Source organism: Stegostoma tigrinum, chromosome 22 (genome assembly GCF_030684315.1).
Source record: "Stegostoma tigrinum isolate sSteTig4 chromosome 22, sSteTig4.hap1, whole genome shotgun sequence".
Classification (NCBI taxonomy): Eukaryota; Metazoa; Chordata; class Chondrichthyes; order Orectolobiformes; family Stegostomatidae; genus Stegostoma; species Stegostoma tigrinum.
Window position 1 is genome coordinate 56,106,336 of NC_081375.1, and position 22,414 is coordinate 56,128,749.

Consider the following 22,414-nt stretch of genomic DNA (forward strand, 5'->3'; position numbering starts at 1 on the left):
TCAATATTTTACATCCATTTTCCCAGCAGACTGCAATAAATTAATATGATCGAGCTGGACAGGCTTCAGAAGAGATTCACCAGGACATTGCCAGGAATGGAAGGTTTAAGTTATAACGAGAGGCTGGATAACTTGAGACTTCTTCCATTGGAGGGTAGGAAATTCAGAGGTTGCCTTACAGAAGAATATAAAAGGATGAATGGTACAGATAAAGTGAATAGCAGGTGTCTTTTTCTTAGGGAAGGGGATTTCAAGACTAGGGGGCAGATCTTTAAAGTGAGAGGAGAAAGATTTTAAAAAGACATGATGGGTAATTTTTTTTTTACAGACAGTGGTTTGTGTGTGAACTTCCAGAGGAAGTGGTGGATGTGGGTACTTTTGAAACATTTAAAAGACATTTAGATAAGTACATGAATAAGAAACATTTGGAGGGATGTTGGCCGAGCCAGGCAGGTGGGACAATTTAGTCTGGGATTATGGTCAGAATGGATTGGGTGGACCGAAGGTTCTGCTTCTGTGCTCTATGACTCTACTACCTACAGAATAGTAGTAGGTAATGGAGAGATGACAGAATGGGAGGAGCTTGGAATAATCCTCATTATTAGGGGGGAAAAAAGTACTAGACAAGCTACTGGGATTGAAAGAAGACAAGTCGCCAGGGCCTGATGGATCATAAAGGAAGAGGCAGTAATGATATTGGGTCAACGAGATAAGAAGGCTTAGAGCTGGATGAACACAGCAGGCCAAGCAGCATCAGAGGAGCACAGCTAACATTTCGGGTCTAGACCCTTCTTCAGAAAATGAAGGGTCTAAACCCCAAACATCAGCTTCCCTGCTCCTCTGATGCTGCTTAGCCTGCTGTGTTCATCCAGCTCTACACCTTGTTATCTCAGATTCTCCAGCATTGGCAGTCCCCACTATCTCTCAATGATATTGTGTCCACTATTACAAAATTCTTTGCATGTGGGAAAGGGTATAGTTGATTGGAGAAATGCCAATATAATTACTATTAAGTTATATTATTATATTATCTCTTACTCAAAAAGGGAGAGGTAGGAATTAGGAACTATAGACTACTTAGTTTAACATGCATTGGTGGGAAATTGTTAGAATTCATTTTTATGGACGTAATAACATGGTATTTGGAAAGTCAAAATTCAATCCATCAGTCAGCATTGGTTTTATGAAGGGTATGTGCCTTCAACAAATTTGCCACTCTTCGAAGAGGTGGATAATGGGGATCCTGTAATTATAGTCTTTCTGCATTTCCACTAAGCACTGAATAAGGTGCCGCAGAAAAGGTTAACAAAAGATAGTGGGTTAGGGTTATTTATTAGCTTGATAGGATATTGGCTAACCAACAGAAAGCAGTCTGGGTAAATGGCTCTATTTCTGGCTGACAAGGTGTTGGGTTTGGTCTACAAACTCCAACTATTTACAATCTGTACTAGTGATCCTGGATTCAGGGATAGACGTACTATGGGTGGGAAAGTCAGCTGCAATGAAGAAATAAGAAATTTATAAATGGATATGGATAGGTTAGGTGAATGCCAAAATCTGATGGAAAATGTTTAACATGGATACGAATGAGGTTATCCAGTCTGCTAGGATGAATAGAAAGGCAAATTATCTAAACCACGAGAAACTTTAGAATGCCTTGGTGCAGAGGGATTGGGTGTCCACATACATGAATTACAGAAACTTAACATGCAGGTATAATAGGTAATAGGGGAGGCAAATGAAATTTTGGCATTTTTTGACAAATATAAAAATAAGAAAAGTGTTGCTGCAACTGTACAAAACATTCCTGAGACAGCACCTGGAGTACTGCGTATAATTTTGGTCCCCTTACTTAAGAAGGGATATAGTTGTATTACAGGCAGTACAGAGGAGGTTCGCTAAATTGATTCCAAAAATTAGGGATTTGTCTTATAAAGATAAAGTTCAATATAAAGAATGAATCTTATGTCAAAAGGGATTTGTCAAGATTTAAAAGAATAATTGTTACAGAGGACTGTCCTGTCAGGGACACAGATAAGGAGATTCTGCAGCAGTGAGCATGAATCTAGGACAGTATTTTGCTTTTCTAATGCCAGGGTTTAGGACATCTCAAAACATTGAAGCATATTGTCAAAGGGGAGAGCGCGAAGAACGAAGTCGTTACACACATTGGTAGGAATGACATAGTTATGGAAAGGGTTAAGGCTTTGCAGAGTGACTATAAGACATTAGATAGAAAGTTAAAAAACAGAACATCAAAAGTAGTAACCTCTGATTTGCTTCCAGTGCCATGTTCTAATGAGAGAAGGAATAAAAGGGTGGGGGAAGAGACATGAATGGTTGAAGAGGTGATACAAAAAGCAGGGATTCAGTTTCTTGTATCATTGGGATCTTTTCCAGGATGAAAAAAAACTATTCAAAAAGGATTTCATCTAAACTGGAAAGGAACCAATATCCTGGTGGGGAGATTTGCTGGTTCTATTTCGAGAGCTTGTAAACTTTTAGAGAGTGGGGACCAGGGGCTTCCTAAGTAACAGTAAAAATGAGGATGGCTCTGAATGAGAAAAGATCAATTTAATTAGTAAAGAAAGACAAGAGAGAGTCAGAGCTCATAGTAACTCTGAAGAATTAAACTTCATTTATTTCAATGTAAGAGGTCTTAAAGGTAAGGCTGAGGAGCTCAGGGTATATATGGGAACATGGAATAGGGACATCACAGCTATTACAGAAACTTGACTGAGGGAAGGGCAGGACTGGCAGCTCAATGTTCCGGCTTTCAGATGCTATTGGAAGGTTAGAAAGAGAGGCAAGAGAGGGAGGAGATTTTTGAGTAAGAAAAACATTACTACTATAATTAGGCAAGATATTTCTGAGGGATCATTTAGTGAAAATATATGGGTTGAAATAATAAATAAGGAGGGGATAGTTGTCTTGATGGGACTGTAATACAGGTCCCCCCCCCGCCCATAGTCAGAGGGAAATTGAGAAGCAAGTATTTAGAGATATCTCAAATATGTTCAAGAATAATAAGGTTGTAATAGTAGGGGGCTTTAATTTTCCAACCATTCACTGGGACTGCTATAGTGTTAAAGATTTAGACCGTGAAGAATTTATTAAGTGTGCTCAAGAAAGCTTTCTTGATCAATATGTAAATATTCATATTAGAGAAGGAGCAAAACTTGAACTTCCCTTGCAAAATAAGGCAGGGCAAGTAACTGAAGTGTTAGTAGGGGAACAATTTGGAACTAGTGATCATAACACTATTAGTTTTAAAATAGTTATAGAAAAGAAAATGCCTTCCATAAAAGGTAAAGTTCTTAACTGGCGAAAGACAAATTTTAAGGGTATGAATCAAAAATTTTCGAAAGCTGATTGCAGTAGACTGTTCGTAGATAAAGGACAACTGACAAGTGGGAGGCCGTCGAAAATGTGATAATGAGAGTTCAAGGCATTATGTTCCTGTTAGAGTGAAAGGCAAAAATGGTAAGATTAGAGAATAAGGATAAATTAAGATATTGAGGTTCTAGTGAAGAATAAAAAAGAATCGTAATTTAGATAAAGACAACTGGGATCAACTGGATCTCTCAAACAGCATAAAGAGTGTAGGAGCATTCTTAAGAAAAAGATCTAGAAGGCAAAGAGGAAAATAAGATATCCTTGGCAGATAAGGTTAAAGATAATCCAAAAAGATTCCACAAATACAAAAAAAAGAGTGAGAGGAACTAGAGAGAGAGAGAGAGTGAGAGAGAGACAGAGTAGGGCCCCTTAAAAATCAATGAGGTTGCCCTTTTGTGTTGAACCTCAGGAGATGGGAGAGGTATTAAATGAACATTTTGCGTCAGTTTTCACTGTTGAGAAAGAAATGAGGTCTAGAGAACTCAGGAATAGAAATATTTGTATCATCTATAAATATATGTGCAGTACTAGAGGGTTTCTAATGTACTACTGTTTATAAAAGGCTGTAAGAAGAAGCCTGGAAACTATAGACCTGTGAGTCTGACATTAGTAAGTTGTTGGATGGGATTCAGCAAGATAGGAATTACATACATAGGGATAATCAGCATGATTTTAAGAGAAGAAAATCACGTGTCACAAACTTATTTGAGATTTTTAATGAAGTAACCAAGATGATAGATAGGGGCAGAGTTGTAGACATATTTTTCTTGGGCTTTAGTAAAGCCTTTGCCTCTGCATGATAGACTATTTTTAAAAGATCACATATGATTCAGGGTGAGACTGCCAATTGGATACAAAATTGGAGTTACAATAGGAGACAGAGGGTGGTGGCGGAGGGTTGTTTTTCAGACTGGAGGCCTGTGACCTGTGGTGTTCTATAGGGATCAGTACTGGGTCCACAGTTGTTTTTCACTTGTGTAAATGATTTGGATAAGAATATAGGAGGCATGGTTATAAGGTTATATGAGAATGTAGGAGAGACCAAAACTAGTGGTATAGTGGACAGTGAAGAAGGTAACTGAAGATTGCAAAAGGATCTAGATCAATTAGGTCAATGAGCTGAGGCATGGCAGCTGGAGTTTAATGTGAATAAATGTGAGGTAATATGTTTTGGTATTACAAACAAGGACAGGACTTATACAATTAATGGTAGGGCCCTGGTTAGTGTTGTAGAAGAGAGAGACCAAGGGATTCTGTTACATAATTCTATGAAATCTGCTTCACAAGTAGATAGGGTGGTTAAGGCAGCATTTAACACACCGTTCAGACTTTTGAGTACAAGACTTGGGGCGTCATATTGAAGTTGTACAGGACGTTAGTGAGGCCTCTTCTGGAGTACTGAATGTAGTGCTGGTTGCCCTGTTACAGGACGGATATTATTAAACTGGAGAGGGCTCAGAAAAGATTTACCAGGATGTTGCCAGAAATGGAAGGTTTGAGATATAAAAGTAGAGCGAAAAGGCTGGATCTTTTATCACTGGAACGTAGGAGTTTGAGGGATGATCTCACAGAGGTTTATAAAATCATGAGGGTCAAAAATAAGGTGAATGACAAGGTTATTTTCCCTACAGTTCAAAACTAGAGGGCACATTTTTAAGGAAAGAGGAGAAAGATTTAAAAAGGACATGAGCCGCAACTTTTTTTACACAGAGAGTAGTTCATGTACAGAATGAACTGCCAGAGGTACAGTGATGATATTTATAAGACATTTGGATAAGTTCATGAAAAGGGAAGGTTTGGAGGGATGTAGGTTAAACACAGGCAGGTGGGATTAGTTTAGGTTGGAAACATGGCCGTTGTGGACTGAATAGACTGAAGGGTCTGTTACCATGCTGTACGACCCTATGACTCTACACACTACTGAGTGGAAAACACTAGACTGCTTTAGAAGAGAGACTAGCTCTGCACTGCATAAAGGCAGGTCCAAAACTTGCCTCAAATACACTTAATTTAAATTTACTACAAATTCATATTGATGTAGAAAGGACTTGTACATGTACAACATCTTAAACAACCTTTGACTTTCTCAACAGCATTTCAGCCAGGGAGAAAATGTTCACACTGCTCAGAGCAAAGTCACCAAGACACAGCTGTGTGACAAATGGAAGAAAACTGGAGAAGGCAAACCAGGGCAGGACTTATACGGTTAATTGCAGTGCCCTGGGGATGGATATACCTAGAGTTACAGAGACCTGGGGGTGCTGATGCATGGTTCTTGAAAGTGGAGTTGCAGGAAGACAGGGTAGTGAAGAATTTATTTGGTATGGTTGTGTTCATTGACCGGTGCATTAAGTACATGAATTGGAGTGTCATGTTGCCGCTGTACAGGACATTGGTGAGGCCACTTTTAGAAAACTGCGTACGACTCTGGTCACCTTGCTATAGGAAAGATGTTGAGAGACTTGAAAGGGTGCAGTCAAGACTTACAAGGATGCTACCAGAATTGGAGGGTTCAAGCTATAGGGAGAGACTTGAAGGGCCTTTTTTTCCCTGCAGCATTGGAGGCTGAATGGTGACCTTATTGACATTGGCTGTTGGGTTGTTATTAGGTGACCTTATAGGCATGAAAAAAATAATGAGGAACATGGATACAGTAAATAGCCAAAGTCTTTCTTCTAGGGTGGGGGAGTCCGAAACTAGAGGGCATAGTTTTAAAGTGAGGAGGAAAGATTTCTAAAGGACCTGAGGGATAACTATTTCATGCAGAGGGTGGTATGTGTACTGAATGAGCTGCCAGAGGAAGTGATGGAGATGAGTATTTTACAACATTAAAAAGGCATCTGGATGGGTACACCAATAGGAATAACTTAGAGGGATATGGGCCAATTACTGGCAAATGGGACTAGATCAGAATGAGATAGAACATAGAACATAGAACAGTACAGCACAGAACAGGCCCTTCAGCCCACGATGTTGTGCTGACCACTGATCCTTAGATGTCTGGTCAACAAGGACAAGCTGGCCTGAAGGGTCTGTTTCCATGCGGCATGTCTCTATGACCCCAAGAGAAATTGTGCCATTCAGGCCTATACACTCTGGAGTTCAGAAGAATGAGTGGAGTTCAAATTAAGATGCTAAAGGGGGTTGACAAATTTGACTTAGAGGGCACATTTTCTCATGTGGGGCAACCTTGAGGGAAAGATCAGTTTTAAGATAAGGGGTGTCAGATTTAAACAGAGATGAGGAGAAATTACTTCTTTCAAAGGGTTATGAATCTGTGGAATTCATTCCCTCAGAGTATGGTGGATGCTGGAACATTGAGTAAATTTAAGGAGAAGATAGATTTTTAATTAGTAATAGATTGATAGGTCATGCAGAGTGGGCAAGAAAGAAGAGTTGAGGCCAAGGTCAACCTCAAATAGGTTTGAGGGGCTGAACTGCCTACTCCTGCCCTAATTATTGTGTTCTTCTCTCATACAGTGATCAATTTGTGGAATTCTACAAAGAGTGGTCAAGGCTAGGTCATGAAGTTCATTCAAGGTTGAGACTGACAGATTTTTAAAATCAGTAACAAAATCAAGGATTAAAGGGAAAAGGCAGCAAAGATGAGTTTAGAGTTATCAGATCAGCCATGGTCAATGGGCCAAATGGCTACTTCAGCTCCTTTATCTTACTGTCTAAGCTGTGGACCAATCAAACCTTACAGATGGAAAGTTTATCCATCAGTCTGGAACAGGACGGTATAGTAGCTCAGTGGTTAGCATTGCTGCCTCACAGTGCCAGGGACCTGGGTTCAATTCAGCCCTCAGACAACTGTCTGTATCTATGTGGGTTTCTTCTGGGTGTTTCAGTTTCCTTCCATAGTCCAAAGAGGCGGATTAGCCATAGGAAATGCAGAATTACAGGGATAGGGTAAGGAGTGGGTCTGGGTCATATGGGACAAAGAGCTGCTCCCGCACTGTACAGATACTTCACAAATTGAAATTTGTAAATCTAACTCAACAGCCATTCTATGCAGCAAAACTCCAAGAAGCAGAAGACACCCTCAGAGGAGAGTTTTGACCAAGGGGAAAGTGAAAGAGAGAAGAAATGTTATCTGCTGAAGGGATGTCAGCTAGTATGTACTAAAGCCCCATAACTAGTGGAATAAGGAATCTTCTTTCACCTTCCCAAAATTACAATTCAGAGAAAACCCACCCGTACCAGAAAAACACCACTTACTCAACATAGAAGACATCACAGCTGCCAGATCTGAACTCAAATGTTGACTGTTTGCTTCAGTAACAAAGAATTTAACAACAGGCCCTTATGGCGTATCACAGAGATGCACTTTTTTCTACAAGTATTCTTTTTTCTCATCTGCCTTCATCCTAGTTTCTGTAAATTCTTAACATTAATTTTATCTCTTTAGCCTTAAGGAACTATCAGTAATGCCTTAGAAAAATGACAACAATGAAAGATCAGTGCACCATACTTCAGGGCACCAAACAGGAGCTCATTAATTTCACCTTCCCATCATTCAAAGAGCCTGACCTGGTGGGGTAGTCAGTGGCACTCAGGTTGATGAAATAGTCCCAATCCCAGTCTGTCATTTCCAGTAGATCTTTCATGCACTGCAGATACATCTTCAGCAGACTTGCCCCTCCCCAGATTGTAACCATTCGCCATGGGGTTATCCGGATGTTTGGGTATTGCTGTGACAGCTTCAGCGTCTCTCTGTGCAGGTAATTGGAACGCTGCAAATTCAGAATAGCAAAATTATATATTCAGAATAGGCAAAATAAAGTCTTAAAAGATCGGAGAGAAAAAAAGCTAATTTACACAAGCATGCTCCCATAAACAGTAGTAAGATAAGTAACCAGATAACCTGTTTAATATTGTTTATTGTTCAGTGTCCTGCCAATTTCCTTTTGAAATCATTGATTCTTTCTTCTTTCACGACACACAGACACATTTTTACATCATGATTATTATTGGGCAAAACTATCAACGACCTACATAAAGATGATCCAAACTTAAGTCAAATGTTTAGTTTTATGGGGCGTCTAGTGACATAACATAGTGATAGTAAAGGTATTGCACTATAGTTCCAAGACAGGATGGTCTCTGGCTTGGAGGGGAATCTGCAGGCGATGATGTTCTTCAGCGTGGTAGAGGTTACTGCGTTTAGAAAGAGTTGTCAAGTATCTATGGTATATACGACATTGCATCTCTTACAATGGTATATATTACTGACACTGTGTGCATGGCTGATGAAAAAGAAACTGAAAAGAAATAGCTGCATTTACATAGAGCACTTACATGATCACAAGTTGTCCCACAGCATTTTACAGCCAATTAATTACTTCTGAAAAGTAATGACTGTTCTGATATATATCGGTGAGGGGAGTGAATGTTGAAGATGTTAGATGGATTGCCCATCAAACAGGATGATTAATCTTGTATGTTTTCAAACTTCTTGAATGTGATTGGAAATTAGGGCAAGTGGAGAGTGTTCCAGCACAGTCCTGACTTGTAACTTGGCGGACAGGCAACAGGAAGACAGGAAATCAGTTACTCACTACAGAATACCTTGTTCTGGATGTGAGTTTGCTCGCTGAGCTGGAAGGTTCGTTTTCAGACGTTTCGTCACCATTCTAGGTAACATCATGAACATAGAACATAGAACATAGAACAGTACAGCACAGAGGCCCTTCAGCCCACAATGTTGTGCCGACCACTGATCCTCATGTATGCACCCTCAAATTTCTGTGACCATATACATGTCCAGCAGTCTCTTAAATGACCCCAATGACCTTGCTTCCACAACTGCTGCTGGCAATGCATTCCATGCTCTCACAACTCTCTGCATAAAGAACCTGCCTCTGACATCCCCTCTATACTTTCCACCAACCAGCTTAAAACTATGACCCCTCGTGCTAGCCATTTCTGCCCTGGGAAATAGTCTCTGGCTATCAACTCTATCTATGCCTCTCATTATCTTGTATACCTCAATTAGGTCCCCTCTCCTCCTCCTTTTCTCCAATGAAAAGAGACCCAGCTCAGTCAACCTCTCTTCATAAGATAAGCCCTCCAGTCCAGGCAGCATCCTGGTAAACCTCCTCTGAACCCTCTCCAAAGCATCCACATCTTTCCTATAATAGGGCGCCCAGAACTGGACGCAGTATTCCAAGTGCGGTCTAACCAAAGTTTTATAGAGCTGCAACAAGATCTCACGACTCTTAAACTCAATCCCCCTGTTAATGAAAGCCAAAACACCATATGCTTTCTTAACAACCCTGTCCACTTGGGTGGCCATTTTAAGGGATCTATGTATCTGCACACCAAGATCCTTCTGTTCCTCCACGCTGCCAAGAATCCTATCCTTAATCCTGTACTCAGCTTTCAAATTCGACCTTCCAAAATGCATCACCTCGCATTTATCCAGGTTGAACTCCATCTGCCACCTCTCAGCCCATCTCTGCATCCTGTCAATGTCCCGCTGCAGCCTACAACAGCCCTCTACACTGTCAACGGCACCTCCGACCTTTGTGTCGTCTGCAAACTTGCTGACCCATCCTTCAATTCCCTCGTCCAAGTCATTAATAAAAATTACAAACAGTAGAGGCCCAAGGACAGAGCCCTGTGGAACTCCACTCACCACTGACTTCCAGGCAGAATATTTTCCTTCTACTACCACTCGCTGTCTTCTGTTGGCCAGCCAATTCTGTATCCAAGCAGCTAAGTTCCCCTGTATCCCATTCCTCCTGACCTTCTGAATGAGCCTACCATGGGGAACCTTATCAAATGCCTTACTGAAGTCCATATACACCACATCCACAGCTCGACCCTCATCAACCTTTCTAGTCACATCCTCAAAAAACTCGATAAGGTTTGTAAGGCATGACCTACCCCTCACAAAGCCGTGTTGACTGTATTTGATCAAGCCATGCTCTTCCAGATGGTCATAAATCTTATCCCTCAGAATCCTTTCTAACACCCTGCAGACGACAGACGTGAGACTTACCGGTCTATAATTGCCGGGGATTTCCCTATTTCCTTTCTTCAAGAGAGGAATTACATTTGCCTCTCTCCAGTCCTCAGGTACGACTCCAGTGGAGAGCGAGGATGCAAAGATCTTCACAAGTGGCGAAGCAATTGCATTTCTCGCTTCCCAAAGCAGCCGAGGACAAATCTGATCCGGGCCTGGCGACTTGTCAATCTTAATGTTTGACAAAATTTTCAGCACATCAGCTTCGTCTATCTCTATCCATTCCAGCATGCACACCTGCTCTTCAAAGGTTTCATTCACTACAAAGTTCGTTTCTTTCGTAAAGACAGAAGCAAAAAACTCATTTAGGGCTTCCCCTGCCTCCTCAGGCTCCACACACAAGTTCCCTATGCTATCCCTGATCGGCCCTACTCTTTCTTTGACCATTCTCTTATTCCTCACGTAAGTGTAAAATGCCTTTGTGTTTTCCCGGATTCCTTCTGCCAAGCCTTTCTCGTGCCCCCTCCTGGCTCTCCTCAGACCATTTTTGAGCTCCTTCCTTGCCTGCATGTAATCCTCTCTAGCTGAACTTGACCCTAGCTTCCTCCACCTTATGTAAGCTACCTTCTTCCTTTTCACTAGAAGCTCCACCGCTCTCGTCATCCGAGGTTCCTTAATCTTACCCCTTCTTGCCTGTCTCAGAGGGACATATTTACTCATCACTCCCAACAACTGTTCCTTAAACCGTCTCCACATGTCTATAGTTCCCTTACCATGGAACAACTGCTCCCAGTCCATGCTTCCTAACTCATGTCTAATCGCATCATAGTTTCCTCTTCCCCAATTAAATATCCTCCCATTCTGCCTAATCCTCTCCTTCTCCATAGCTATGTAGAATGTGAGGCAGTTATGGTCACTATCACCAAAATGCTCTCCCACCACAAGATCTGATACCTGCCCCGGCTCGTTTCCGAGCACCAAGTCTAGAATGGCCTCTCCCCTCGTCGGCCTGTCAACATACTGCGTTAGGAAACCCTCCTGAACACACCTTACAAAAACAGCTCCATTCAAATCTTCTGCTCGAAGGAGGTTCCAATCAATATTAGGAAAGTTAAAGTCACCCATTACAACAACCCTACTGCGTCCACACTTTTCCAAAATCTGCCGACCTATGCTTTCTTCTATCTCCCTGCTGCTATTGGGGGGCCTGTAGTAAACCCCTAACGAGGTGACTACTCCCTTGCTGTTCCTAATTTCCACCCATACATATTCTAGGTAACATCATCAGTGAGCTTCCGACGAAGCGCTGGTGTTATGTCCCGCTTTCTATTTATCTGGTTAGGTTTCCTTATAAAATAGAAAGCGGGGCATAACACCAGCGCTTCGTCGGAGGCTCACTGATGATGTTACCTAGAATGGTGACGAAATGTCTGAAAACGAACCTGCCAGCTCAGCGAGCAAACTCACATCCAGAACCTCAGCCTGAGCTACAATTCTTCTCAAAACTCGCTATAATACCTTGTCTCTGACTTGCTTTCGCTTTCATTGTATTTATATGGACTGTTCAGCTTCTGGTCAATAGTGGAGGATTCTGCAACTGCACATCAAGGGGAGATGGTTAAATTCTTTCTAAAAATGGTCGCTGCCATGTCCTGGGCTTTCCCTCCACTGGGGACTGGGGTAGTTGTGCAGTCTCGGCTCCTGTCAGTTGCTGAATTGCTCACCACTATTTATGACTGGATATGGCAGAATGCAGAGCTTAGGTATAATTCATGATTGCAGAATCACTCAGCCCTGTTTATTCAATGTTACTGGAAATGGCACGAGTGATCCTGTATTGAAGCTTCATCAGATTAACATCTAATTTGTGACATGCACGGTGCTGAACCTGGGATAGGCTAAGCCACGAGGGTGCAAATTGCTTTTGAATACAATTCAGCAACTGATGGCCCACAGAGCTTCATGGATGTCCAGTCTAGAGGTGCTAGACCTGTTCAAAGTCTGACACACGTATCATGTGGAAGTGCTATACAACATGATCGGGGCTATTCTTAATATGAAGCCAGGACTTTATCCCCACAAGGGCTATGCTGTATTATTCCTACCAAGGATTTTGTGGACAGAAGCATCTGTGGCAGCAGACTGGTGAGTGCAAGGTCAATTCTGTTCTTTCTGCTCCTTGGTTCCCTCATCACCTGCCACAGGCCATGTCTCTTTAGGACTCGGAGATAGTAAGAATTGCAGATGCTGAAGAATCTGAGATAACAAGATGTAGAGCTGGATGAACGCAGTCGGTCAAGCAGCATCAGAGGGGCAGCAAAGCTGATGTTTCGGGCCTAGACCCTTCTTCAGAAAAGTACTGATGATCAGCGGGACCTTGGTGTACATATCCAGAGGTCCCTTAAGGTATCAGGGCAGGTGGATAAAGTGGTTAAGAAGGCAGGTTATGCCGGAACTGTACAAAATGTTGGTTACGCCACAGCTAGAGTGTTATGAGCAGTTCTGAAATCCACATAATGGGAGGGATGTGATAGCACTGGGGAGGGTGCAGAGGAGATTTATCAGGATATTACCTGAGCTAGAGATTTTCAGTTGAGAAGAGAAATTGGACAAATTGGGCATGTTTTCCTTAGAGCCCAGGAGATAGAACACAGGTGGGCATAGAACACAGCAGGCGAAGCAGCATTAGAGGAGCAGGAAAGCTGATATTTCAAGCCTAGACCCGTCATCCAGCTCTACATCTTGTTATCTCTCTTCAGGACTCAACCAGTTTGGTCAGTAATATTTCCACTGAGCTACTCTCGATGACAGACACTAAAGTCCCCAGTCCAGAATACACTCTCCCCTTGCCACCTCAGTGGTCCCTCTGAGTGGTGCCCCTTACACATGGAAGAGCACTGATGGTGGGTGGCATGGCGGCGAGGGGCAGGAAGTTGGAGCTGTGCTGGGGAGCAGACAGAAGTGGGAATCGTGGCAATTCCTTGCACACGTTTGACCTGATGACATGAAACTTCATAGGATCCACAATTAGATTAGATTCCCTACAGTGTGGAAGCAGGCCCTTTGATCCAACAAGTCCACACCGTCCCTTGAAGCATCCCACCCAGACCATCCCGCTATAACCCACACACCCCTGAACACTAGTGGCAACTTGGCATGGCCGATCCACCTAGCCTGCACATCTTTGTGGGAGGAAACCGGAGCACCCAGAGGAAACCCACACAGACACAGGGAGAACGTGCAAACTCCACACAGACAGTTACTCGAGGCTGGAATCGAATCTGGGTCCCTGGCGCTGTGAGGCTGCAGTGCTAACCACCGAGTCACCGTGCCGCCCAAATCAATGCTGAAGACTCCCAGGGCAACAACTTCCATTGTTAATACCTCTAGTGCATCTGCCAGACAGATCGGACAGATCCATTGATGGTCATGTGTGGAATAATTATTTAGTATAAGTATGACTGTGACTAGTCTGTGGGACAGCACTCTCAATTTGAACTCACACATTGACAGCACAGAAAAGCACCCTGCTACCCATCCTGCCCATGATAGTCAAAATCAACTACTTAAACATTCTAATCCCATTTTCTAGCTCTTGACCCATAGCCTTGTATGTCTTGCCATCACATGTGTACATCTAAATACACCTTCAATAATATGAGGGTTTCTGCCTCTACCACCTTCTAGGCAATGAGTTCCAGCTTCCTACCATCTTCTGGGTGAAAACATTTTTCATCACATCTCCTGTAAACCTTCTACCCCTTATCTTAAATCTATGCCCCCAGTCATTGATCCCTCCATCAAAGGGAAAAGTTTCTTTCTGTCTACCGTATCTATGCCCACCATAATTTTATACATCTCAGTCATGTCTCCTCTCTATGTCCTGGGCTCTGAGAAAAACATGCCCAATTTGTCCAATTTCTCTTCTCAACTGAAAATCTCTAGCTCAGGTAACATCCTGATAAATCTCCTCTGCACCCTCCCCAGTGCTATCACATCCCTCCTATAATGTGGATTTCAGAACTGCACATAACACTCTAGCTGTGGGGTAACCAAGGATAACCTGCCTGCTTTTAAACTCTATGCCTCAGCTAATAAAAGCAAGCATACTATACGCCTTCTTAACCACTTTATCCACTTGCCCTGATACCTTAAGGGACCTCTGGATATGTAGGCCAAGGTCCCTCTGATCGTCAGTGCTACCCAAGGTCGTACCATTCATCACAGAACATGGAGCAGTACAACATAGGAACAGACCTTTCGGCCCAAAATAAACTAATTCCTTCTCCCTGTCTGTGGTCCATATCTCGCCATTCCTTGCATATCCATGTGCTTATCTGAAAGTCCCCTAGTGTCCCAATTGTATCTGCTGCCACCACCAACCCAGCAACATGTTCCATACTCTTGCCACTCTTTGTGTAAAAACAAAAGCCCCTCACATCACCTTTGAACTTTCCCCCTCTCACCTTAAATGCATACCCCCTAGTTTTAGACATTTTAACTCTGGGAACAAAAGATTCTGACCATTAACCCTATGTATGCTTTTCAATTTTACAGGCTTCTATCAAGTCTCCCCTCAGCCTCCACCACTCCAGAGAAAACAACCCGAGTTTTCCCAGCCTCTCCTTATGGCTCATACCCTCTGATCCAGGCAGCATCCTGGTAAACCTCTTCTGCACCTGCCCCAAAGCCTCCACATTCTTCTTGTAATGTGGCGACCAAAACTGAATGCAATAGTACGCCCATTCCTACTGAGAACTGGTGAACATCCACCGAAGAATTTCAATAGATATTTCTAATTGAACTGGTCAGAGGTATTACTACATACCTATTATTACATGTATCATGTATTCCCTTGTCTTAATTGTACGTCCAAGTGTATCAATTCACAATTGTCTGACTGAATTCCGTTTGCAACTGATCAGCACTCTTCGCCTATTATCTAAGGCTAACCTCCTCACGATTTACTACCTCATCAATTTTTGTTATCATCTGCACCTGAAGTTATATGCAGGAGAGGTCAAGTAAAGACAGCACCTATCCTACCATAAAGTAAATCAGACCATTTTTAGGACGATCAATGTGGTCGTCAAACTTCATATTTTTACCAAAATTTGTCCGTCTGCCATAATGAGATTTGAAGTGTCCTCAGTGCATGAGCCTGGGAATCTTGATTAGTAGTCTAACAACATTGACACTGTGCCAACATTGCTATTATATCTGCATCCACCACCCCGCCAGCAACACATCTCAGGTGCTCACCACACTCTGTGTAAAAAGAACTTGCCTCTCACGTCGCCTTTAAACTTCCCCTGCTTTTACCTAGTAATTGATATTTCTACCCTGGGAAAAAGACTCTGATTATCCATTCTATCTATGCCTCTCATAATTTTGTAAACTTCTGTCAGGTCACTCCTCAGCATCCTATATTCAAGTGAAAACAAACCAATTTTGTCCAAACACTCCTCGTAGCTAATATCCTCCAGACGAGACAACATTCTGGTGAGACTTCTCTGTATGCTCTCCAAGACCTCCTCTTCATTCTGGCAATGTGGCAACCAGAGCTGTATGTAATATTCCAAGAGTGGCCTAACTAAATTTCGACACAACTTTTTCTTAAATTTATTCACGACACAAGGGCATCACTGGCTAGGCCAGCATTTAACGTCCATCCCTAATTAGCTACAGGGCAGTTAAGAGTCAACCACATTGCTGTGGGTTTGGAATCACAAGTAGAGTAGAGTAAAGGTAAAGATGGTAATTTACCAGACAAGGTAAAGATGGTAATTTCCTTCCCAAGTAGACAAAGAAGGATGGGTTTTTCTAACGATTGAGATTGGATCCATGGTCATCACTAGACTCTTAATTCCAGATTTTTATTAAATTCAAATTCCACCAACTTTGAACATGAGTCCCCAGAATATTACATAGGTCTCTGGTTTAATAGTCCAACAATAATACCACTAAGCTACTGCCTCCCCTAAACTGCAACACTACGTGCCCAAGTTTATACTCTGCCATAATCAATGAAGGCAAGCTTGCTACATGCCTTCTTGGCCACCTTATCCACTGGTATTGCCACGTCTACGGAAATGAGGACCTGAACATCCCTCTTCATGTTAATCCTTCTAAGGGTTCAGCCATTTGCTATATACGTTCCCTCTGCATTAGACCTTACAAAAACATTTGTCTGAATTAAATGTCATTTCTCCACCCAAGTCTCCTGCTTATCATATCCTGCTGTATACTCTGGCAATCCCCCTCAGTATCCACAGCACCCTCAATCTTTGTGTCATCCACAAACGCACTAATCAGACCATCTCTATTCTCCTTCAAATCATCAGTCAGAAATCCAATCAGAAAAACACCTTTCCACTGCTACTCTACCTTCTATGAACAAGCCAGTTCTGGATGTGAGTTTGCTCGCTGAGCTGGAAGGTTCGTTTTCAGATGTTTCGTCACCATTCTAGGTAACATCATCAGTGAGCCTCTGACAAAGCACTGGTGTTATGTCCTGCTTTCTATTTATCTGGTTAGGTTTCCTTGGGTTGGTGATGTCATTTCCTGCATTGGTGATGTCATTTCCTGTTCTTGTTCTCAGGGGATGGTAGATTGATTTGGAGCCAATGTGTTTGTTGATGGAGTTCCGGTTGGGATGCCATGCTTCTAGGAATTCTCGTGCATGTCTCTGTTTGGCTTGTCCTAGGATGGATGTGTTGTCCCAATCAAAGTGGTGTCCTTCCTTATCTGTATGTAAGGATACTAGTGATAGTGGGTCATGTCGTTTTGTGGCTAGTTGATGTTCATGTATCCTGGTGGCTAGCTTTCTGCCTGTTTGTCCAATGTAGTGTTTGTCACAGTTCTTGCAAGGTATTTTGTAGATGACGTTCGTTTTGTTTGTTGTCTGTATAGGGTCTTGTAAGTTCATTAGCTGCTGTTTTAGTGTGTTGGTGGGTTTGTGGGCTACCCTGATGCCAAGAGGTCCGAGTAGTCTGGCAGTCATTTTGGAAATGTCTTTGATGTAGGGGAGAGTGGTTATGGTTTCTGAGCCCGTTTTGTCTGTTTGTTTGGGTTTGTTGCTGAGGAATCGGCGCACTGTGTTCATAGGGGACCCATTCTGTTTGAAAACGCTGTATAGGTGATTTTCTTCTGCTCTGCATAGTTCCTCTGTGCTGTGCTGTGGAACACCAACCTACAGATTAGCCAAGGAACTACACCAAAGACTAAAACACCTAGTAGAAGACTCCCACCACTCCATTCGCTCCACCCAAGAATTCCTGAACACCATCAAAGACACCAAGATAGAAGAGGATGAAATAATGGTCTCTTTTGACGTAACAGCCCTGTTCACATCCATCAACATCAACCTGGCCAAAGAAACACTGACTACACTATTAGAAGAACCGAAGACACATACACCAGACACCACCAACCTCATCACCAAGGACAACATCATCAAGCTAGTGGACCTATGCCTCACCACACACTTCACTTGCAATAACAAATCCTACAGACAAACTAATGGTACACACATGGGATCTCTGATATCAGGGTTCTTAGCAGAGGCAGTAATGCAGAGACTCGAACAAACAGCGCTGCCAATCATCCAACCCAAACTTTGGGTCCGCTATGTGGATGACGCCTTTGTCATCATTAAACAAAACAAATTAGAGGAAACCTTCAAGACCATCAATAATACCCTCACTGGCATAACATTCACAAAAGAGGAGGAAAACAACAACAAACTGCCATTCCTAGATGTCACAGTAGAGCGAACAGCCAATGGGGAACTTCAAACCAGCGTCTACAGGAAAACAACACATACGGACCAAATACTGAACTACAGGAGCAACCATCCCAACACCCACAAACGAAGCTGCATTAGAACATTATTCCAACGAGCCACCACACACTGCAGCATAAAGGAACTACGCAGAGCAGAGGAAAATCACCTATACAGCGTATTCAAAAAGAATGGGTACCCTATGAACACAGTGCGCCGATTCCTCAGCAACAAACCCAAACAAACAGACAAAACGGGCTCAGAAACCATAACCACTCGCCCCTACATCAAAGACATTTCCGAAATGACTGTCAGACTACTCGGACCTCTTGGCATCAGGGTAGCCCACAAACCCACCAACAAACTAAAACAGCAGCTAATGAACTTACAAGACCCTATACAGACAACAAACAAAATGAACGTCATCTACAAAATACCTTGCAAGAACTGTGACAAACACTACATTGGACAAACTGGCAGAAAGCTAGCCACCAGGATACATGAACATCAACTAGCCACAAAACGACATGACCCACTATCACTCGTATCCTTACATACAGATAGGGAAGGACACCACTTTGATTGGGACAACACATCCATCCTAGGACAAGCTAAACAGAGACACACACGAGAATTCCTAGAAGCGTGGCATTCCAACCGGAACTCCATCAACAAACACATTGATTTGGAGCCAATCTACCATCCCCTGAGAACAAGAACAGGAAATGACATCACCAACACAGGAAATGACATCACCAACCCAAGGAAACCTAACCAGATAAATAGAAAGCGGGACATAACACCACCGCTTCATCGGAGGCTCACTGATGATGTTACCTAAAATGGTGACGAAACGTCTGAAAACAAACCTTCCAGCTCAGCGAGCAAACTCACATCCAGAACCTCAACCTGAGCTACAAATCTTCTCAAAACTCGCTAACAAGCCAGTTCTGTATTCATCTTACAAGCACAGAAGAAATCCCATGTGACTTAAGTATTATGGTAAGCGGGTGGATAAGTAGAGCAGAGTTCACAAAAAGATTACCCATGTTCTTACTGAAAGGTGCAGTAGGCTCAACAGGCTGAATGGCCTACTCCAACTTCTATTTATGTTCTCACGACATCATCTTATGCCAAAAGGCCTTGCTAAAATCCACATAGACAACATCCATTGTCCTGCCTTCTTCTCAATCATCCTTGTCGGTTCGTCAAAAAAAATTACTCAAGTTTTTGAGACACGACATCCTCTGCAGAAAGCCACGCTGCTGATCTATAACAAGACTAGATTTTTCCAAATGTGAATACTTGAGGATTCAACGATGGTAATGCCACTGAATGTCAAAATGAGGTGGTTAGATTGTCTCTTCCTGGCGATGGTCATTGGTGAATGTTACTTGACTCTTTTCAGGCCCAGCCTGATTCGACCCAGGTCTTGCTGCATTTGAACATGGATTGCTTCAATATCTGGAGTCCTGAGTGGTGTAATAATCGGTAAACATCCTCACTTCTGACCTTATGATGGAAGGAAGGTCATTGATGAAGGTGAAGATGGCTGTGCCAAGAACACCAACCCAAGGGTCTCCTGCAGTAATATCTCAGGAATGAGCTGATTAACAAACCAACAATCAACCATCTTCCTTTGAGCCAGGTATGACTCAAACCATCAGAGACTTTTCCCCCAAATCTCACTGCCTCCAGTTTCACGAGGGTTCCTTGATGCCACACTTGGCCATACTGTTGATGTCAAGGGCAGTCAGTCTCTCTTCACCTCTGGAATTCAGTTCTTTTGTCTATGATTGAACCAAGACTGTACTGACGTCAGGAGCTGAGTGACCCTGGCGGAATCCAAACTAGCCATCAGTGAGCAGATGGGGCAGTAATTTGGCTGGGTTGGATTTATCGTGCTTTTTGTGTACACAGCTGGACAATTTTCTACATTGTCAGGTAGATGTCAGTGTTGTAACTGTACTGGAAGAGCTTCACTAGGGGAACAGCAAGTTCTGGAACACATTTCTTCAGTACTGTCACCTGAATGCCACCAGGGCACATAGCCATTGCAGTAACCATTGTCTCCAACTATTTCCTAATACCATATGAAGTGAATCGAACTGGTTGAAGACTGGCATCCATAATGCTGGGGAGAACAGAAGGACGCCAAGGTGAATCATTTACTCCACACTTCCGGCCAAAGTTTGTTGCAAATGCTTCTGCCCCATCTTTTGCACCGATGGATAAGCCTCTCCCATCATTAAGGATCGAATGTTTGTGGAAACTCTATTTTCAGTCGATTATCAACTACACTTCACAACTGGATGTGCCAGGACTGCAGAGTTTAGTACTGATCCTTTGCTTGTGGGATTGCTTAACTCTATCCATCACTTGCTGCTTATGCTGTATAGCATACATGTAGTCCTGTCTGGTAGATTGATCTCATTTACAGGTCACTCTGATGCTGCTCCTGGCATGCCCTTCTGCCGTTTTCATTGAACCAGGCTTGATCCCTTGGTTTGATGGTTGGGTAGGGGATACGTCAAGCCATGAGTTTGCAGATTGTGTTGGAATAAAATTCTGGTGCGGACAGTCCTCAGCACCACATGGATGCCCAGCATGAGTTTCTAGATCTGTTTGAAGTCCAATCTAGCATGGTGATACGGTATTATGAAGGTTAGACTTTGTCTCCACAAGGGCTGTACGATGGTCACTCTTCCCAATACTGATGCATCTGTGGCCAGCAGATTGGTGAGGCTAAGGATGAGATCAAGTCTAATTTATCCCTCACCACTAGCCACTGACCCAGTCTAGCAGCAATGTCTTTTAGGGCCAGACCAGCTTGATCAGTAGCGCTAGCAATGAGCCTTTCTTCATGGTGGATATTAAAATTCCCCACCCAGAATACATTTTGCACCCTTGAAACCCTCAGAACTTTCTCCAAGTGTGGTTCAACTTACAGGAGCACAGAGTCATCAGCCAAGGGAGGATGTTTCATGGTAATCAGCAAGAGATTTCCTTGCCCACATTTGACCTGGTGTCATAAAGCCTCATGGTGTCCACAGTCAATGTTGAGGACTCCCAAGGAAACTCCCTCCCGACTATATACCACTGTGCCACCAAATCAGGTAGGCGGGACTGGTACAGTTTGGGAAATGTGGTTGGCACAGACTATTTGGTCCAAAGGCTTGTTTCCATGCTATATGACTCTTTGGCTCTTGGGTCTGTCCTGTTGGTGGAACATACCCAGGGATGGTGATGGTGGTATTTGGGGCATTGACTGTAAAGTATGATTCCGTGAGTACGACAATGTCAGTTGTTGCTTGACTATTCTATGAGACAGCTTCCCCAATTTTGTCACTAGGACCCAGATATCAGCAAGGAGGGCTTTACAGGGTTCACAGGGCTGTTTTTGCCATTGTTGTTTCTGATGCCTTGTTGGTGCCTTGCCTACATGGTCAATCCGATTCTCCTTTTTACGAGACTTCATAGTGACTGAAGCAATTGAATGGCTTGCTAGTCCAATTCAGGGGGCAGATGAGTGTCAACCAAATTGTTGTCGGTCTGGAGTCACATTAATAAGCCTGTTGAGTTTTCCCGACATTGACAATGGTTTCATAATTCCAGACATTTACTGAATTTAAATTCCACCATCTGGCATGAAGAGGGAAGTGAGACTGGCAAAGGAAGAATAAGAGAACAGAATGGTTGTTAACATTAAAGGGAATCCAAAAATCTCTTACTGGCATCTAAATAATTATTTGATGCTAAGCAGCAGGATATGGCCCCTTGGGGTCAAAAAGTTGATATATGCTTCGAGATGCAGGCAATCTACAATGCTAAATGGTTATGTTGCCTTTGTTTTTACTGAGGAACAGAATAATGACAAAGTATTGGTAGAGCAGTAATGGTAAAGGTGACCAACGTGGTGAAAATGATTGGCAGGGCGTTCTGAGAAGGTGGCATACACCTAGAGTGGATAAGGCACTTGTCCGGCTGGTTGCACCCTAGGAAAATGGCAAGTGAAAATGGAGATTATGGTAGGGCTTTATACAATTTTCTAATATTCCCTAGCTACTGGGGAGCTTCCAAAGGTTTCAAGAGTGGTACATGCAATAAAGAGTATAAATAAATTCCTAATAATCAGATGAGTCAGTTTACCATCAATAGTGGATAAGATTTTAGAAATGAAAACAACTGTTACAAATAAAACTAAAGATACAACTAAACAGACAGATCTCAGACTGAAACTGAATTTGTTCAATCCTAACCGATTT

At 42.8% G+C, this 22,414-nt stretch overlaps 1 protein-coding gene across 2 annotated transcripts in view; it reads right to left on the reverse strand.

Moving 5' to 3' along the window:
• Nucleotides 1-22,414, reverse strand: part of xylt2 (xylosyltransferase II) — a 264,687-nt gene that overhangs the window by 138,605 nt on the left and 103,668 nt on the right. For both annotated transcript variants that reach the window (XM_048555300.2, XM_048555299.2), the window contains exon 4: nt 7,930-8,132. In XM_048555300.2, the coding sequence (XP_048411257.1) occupies nt 7,930-8,132 (203 nt within the window). The remainder of the gene's footprint in view (nt 1-7,929; nt 8,133-22,414) is intronic.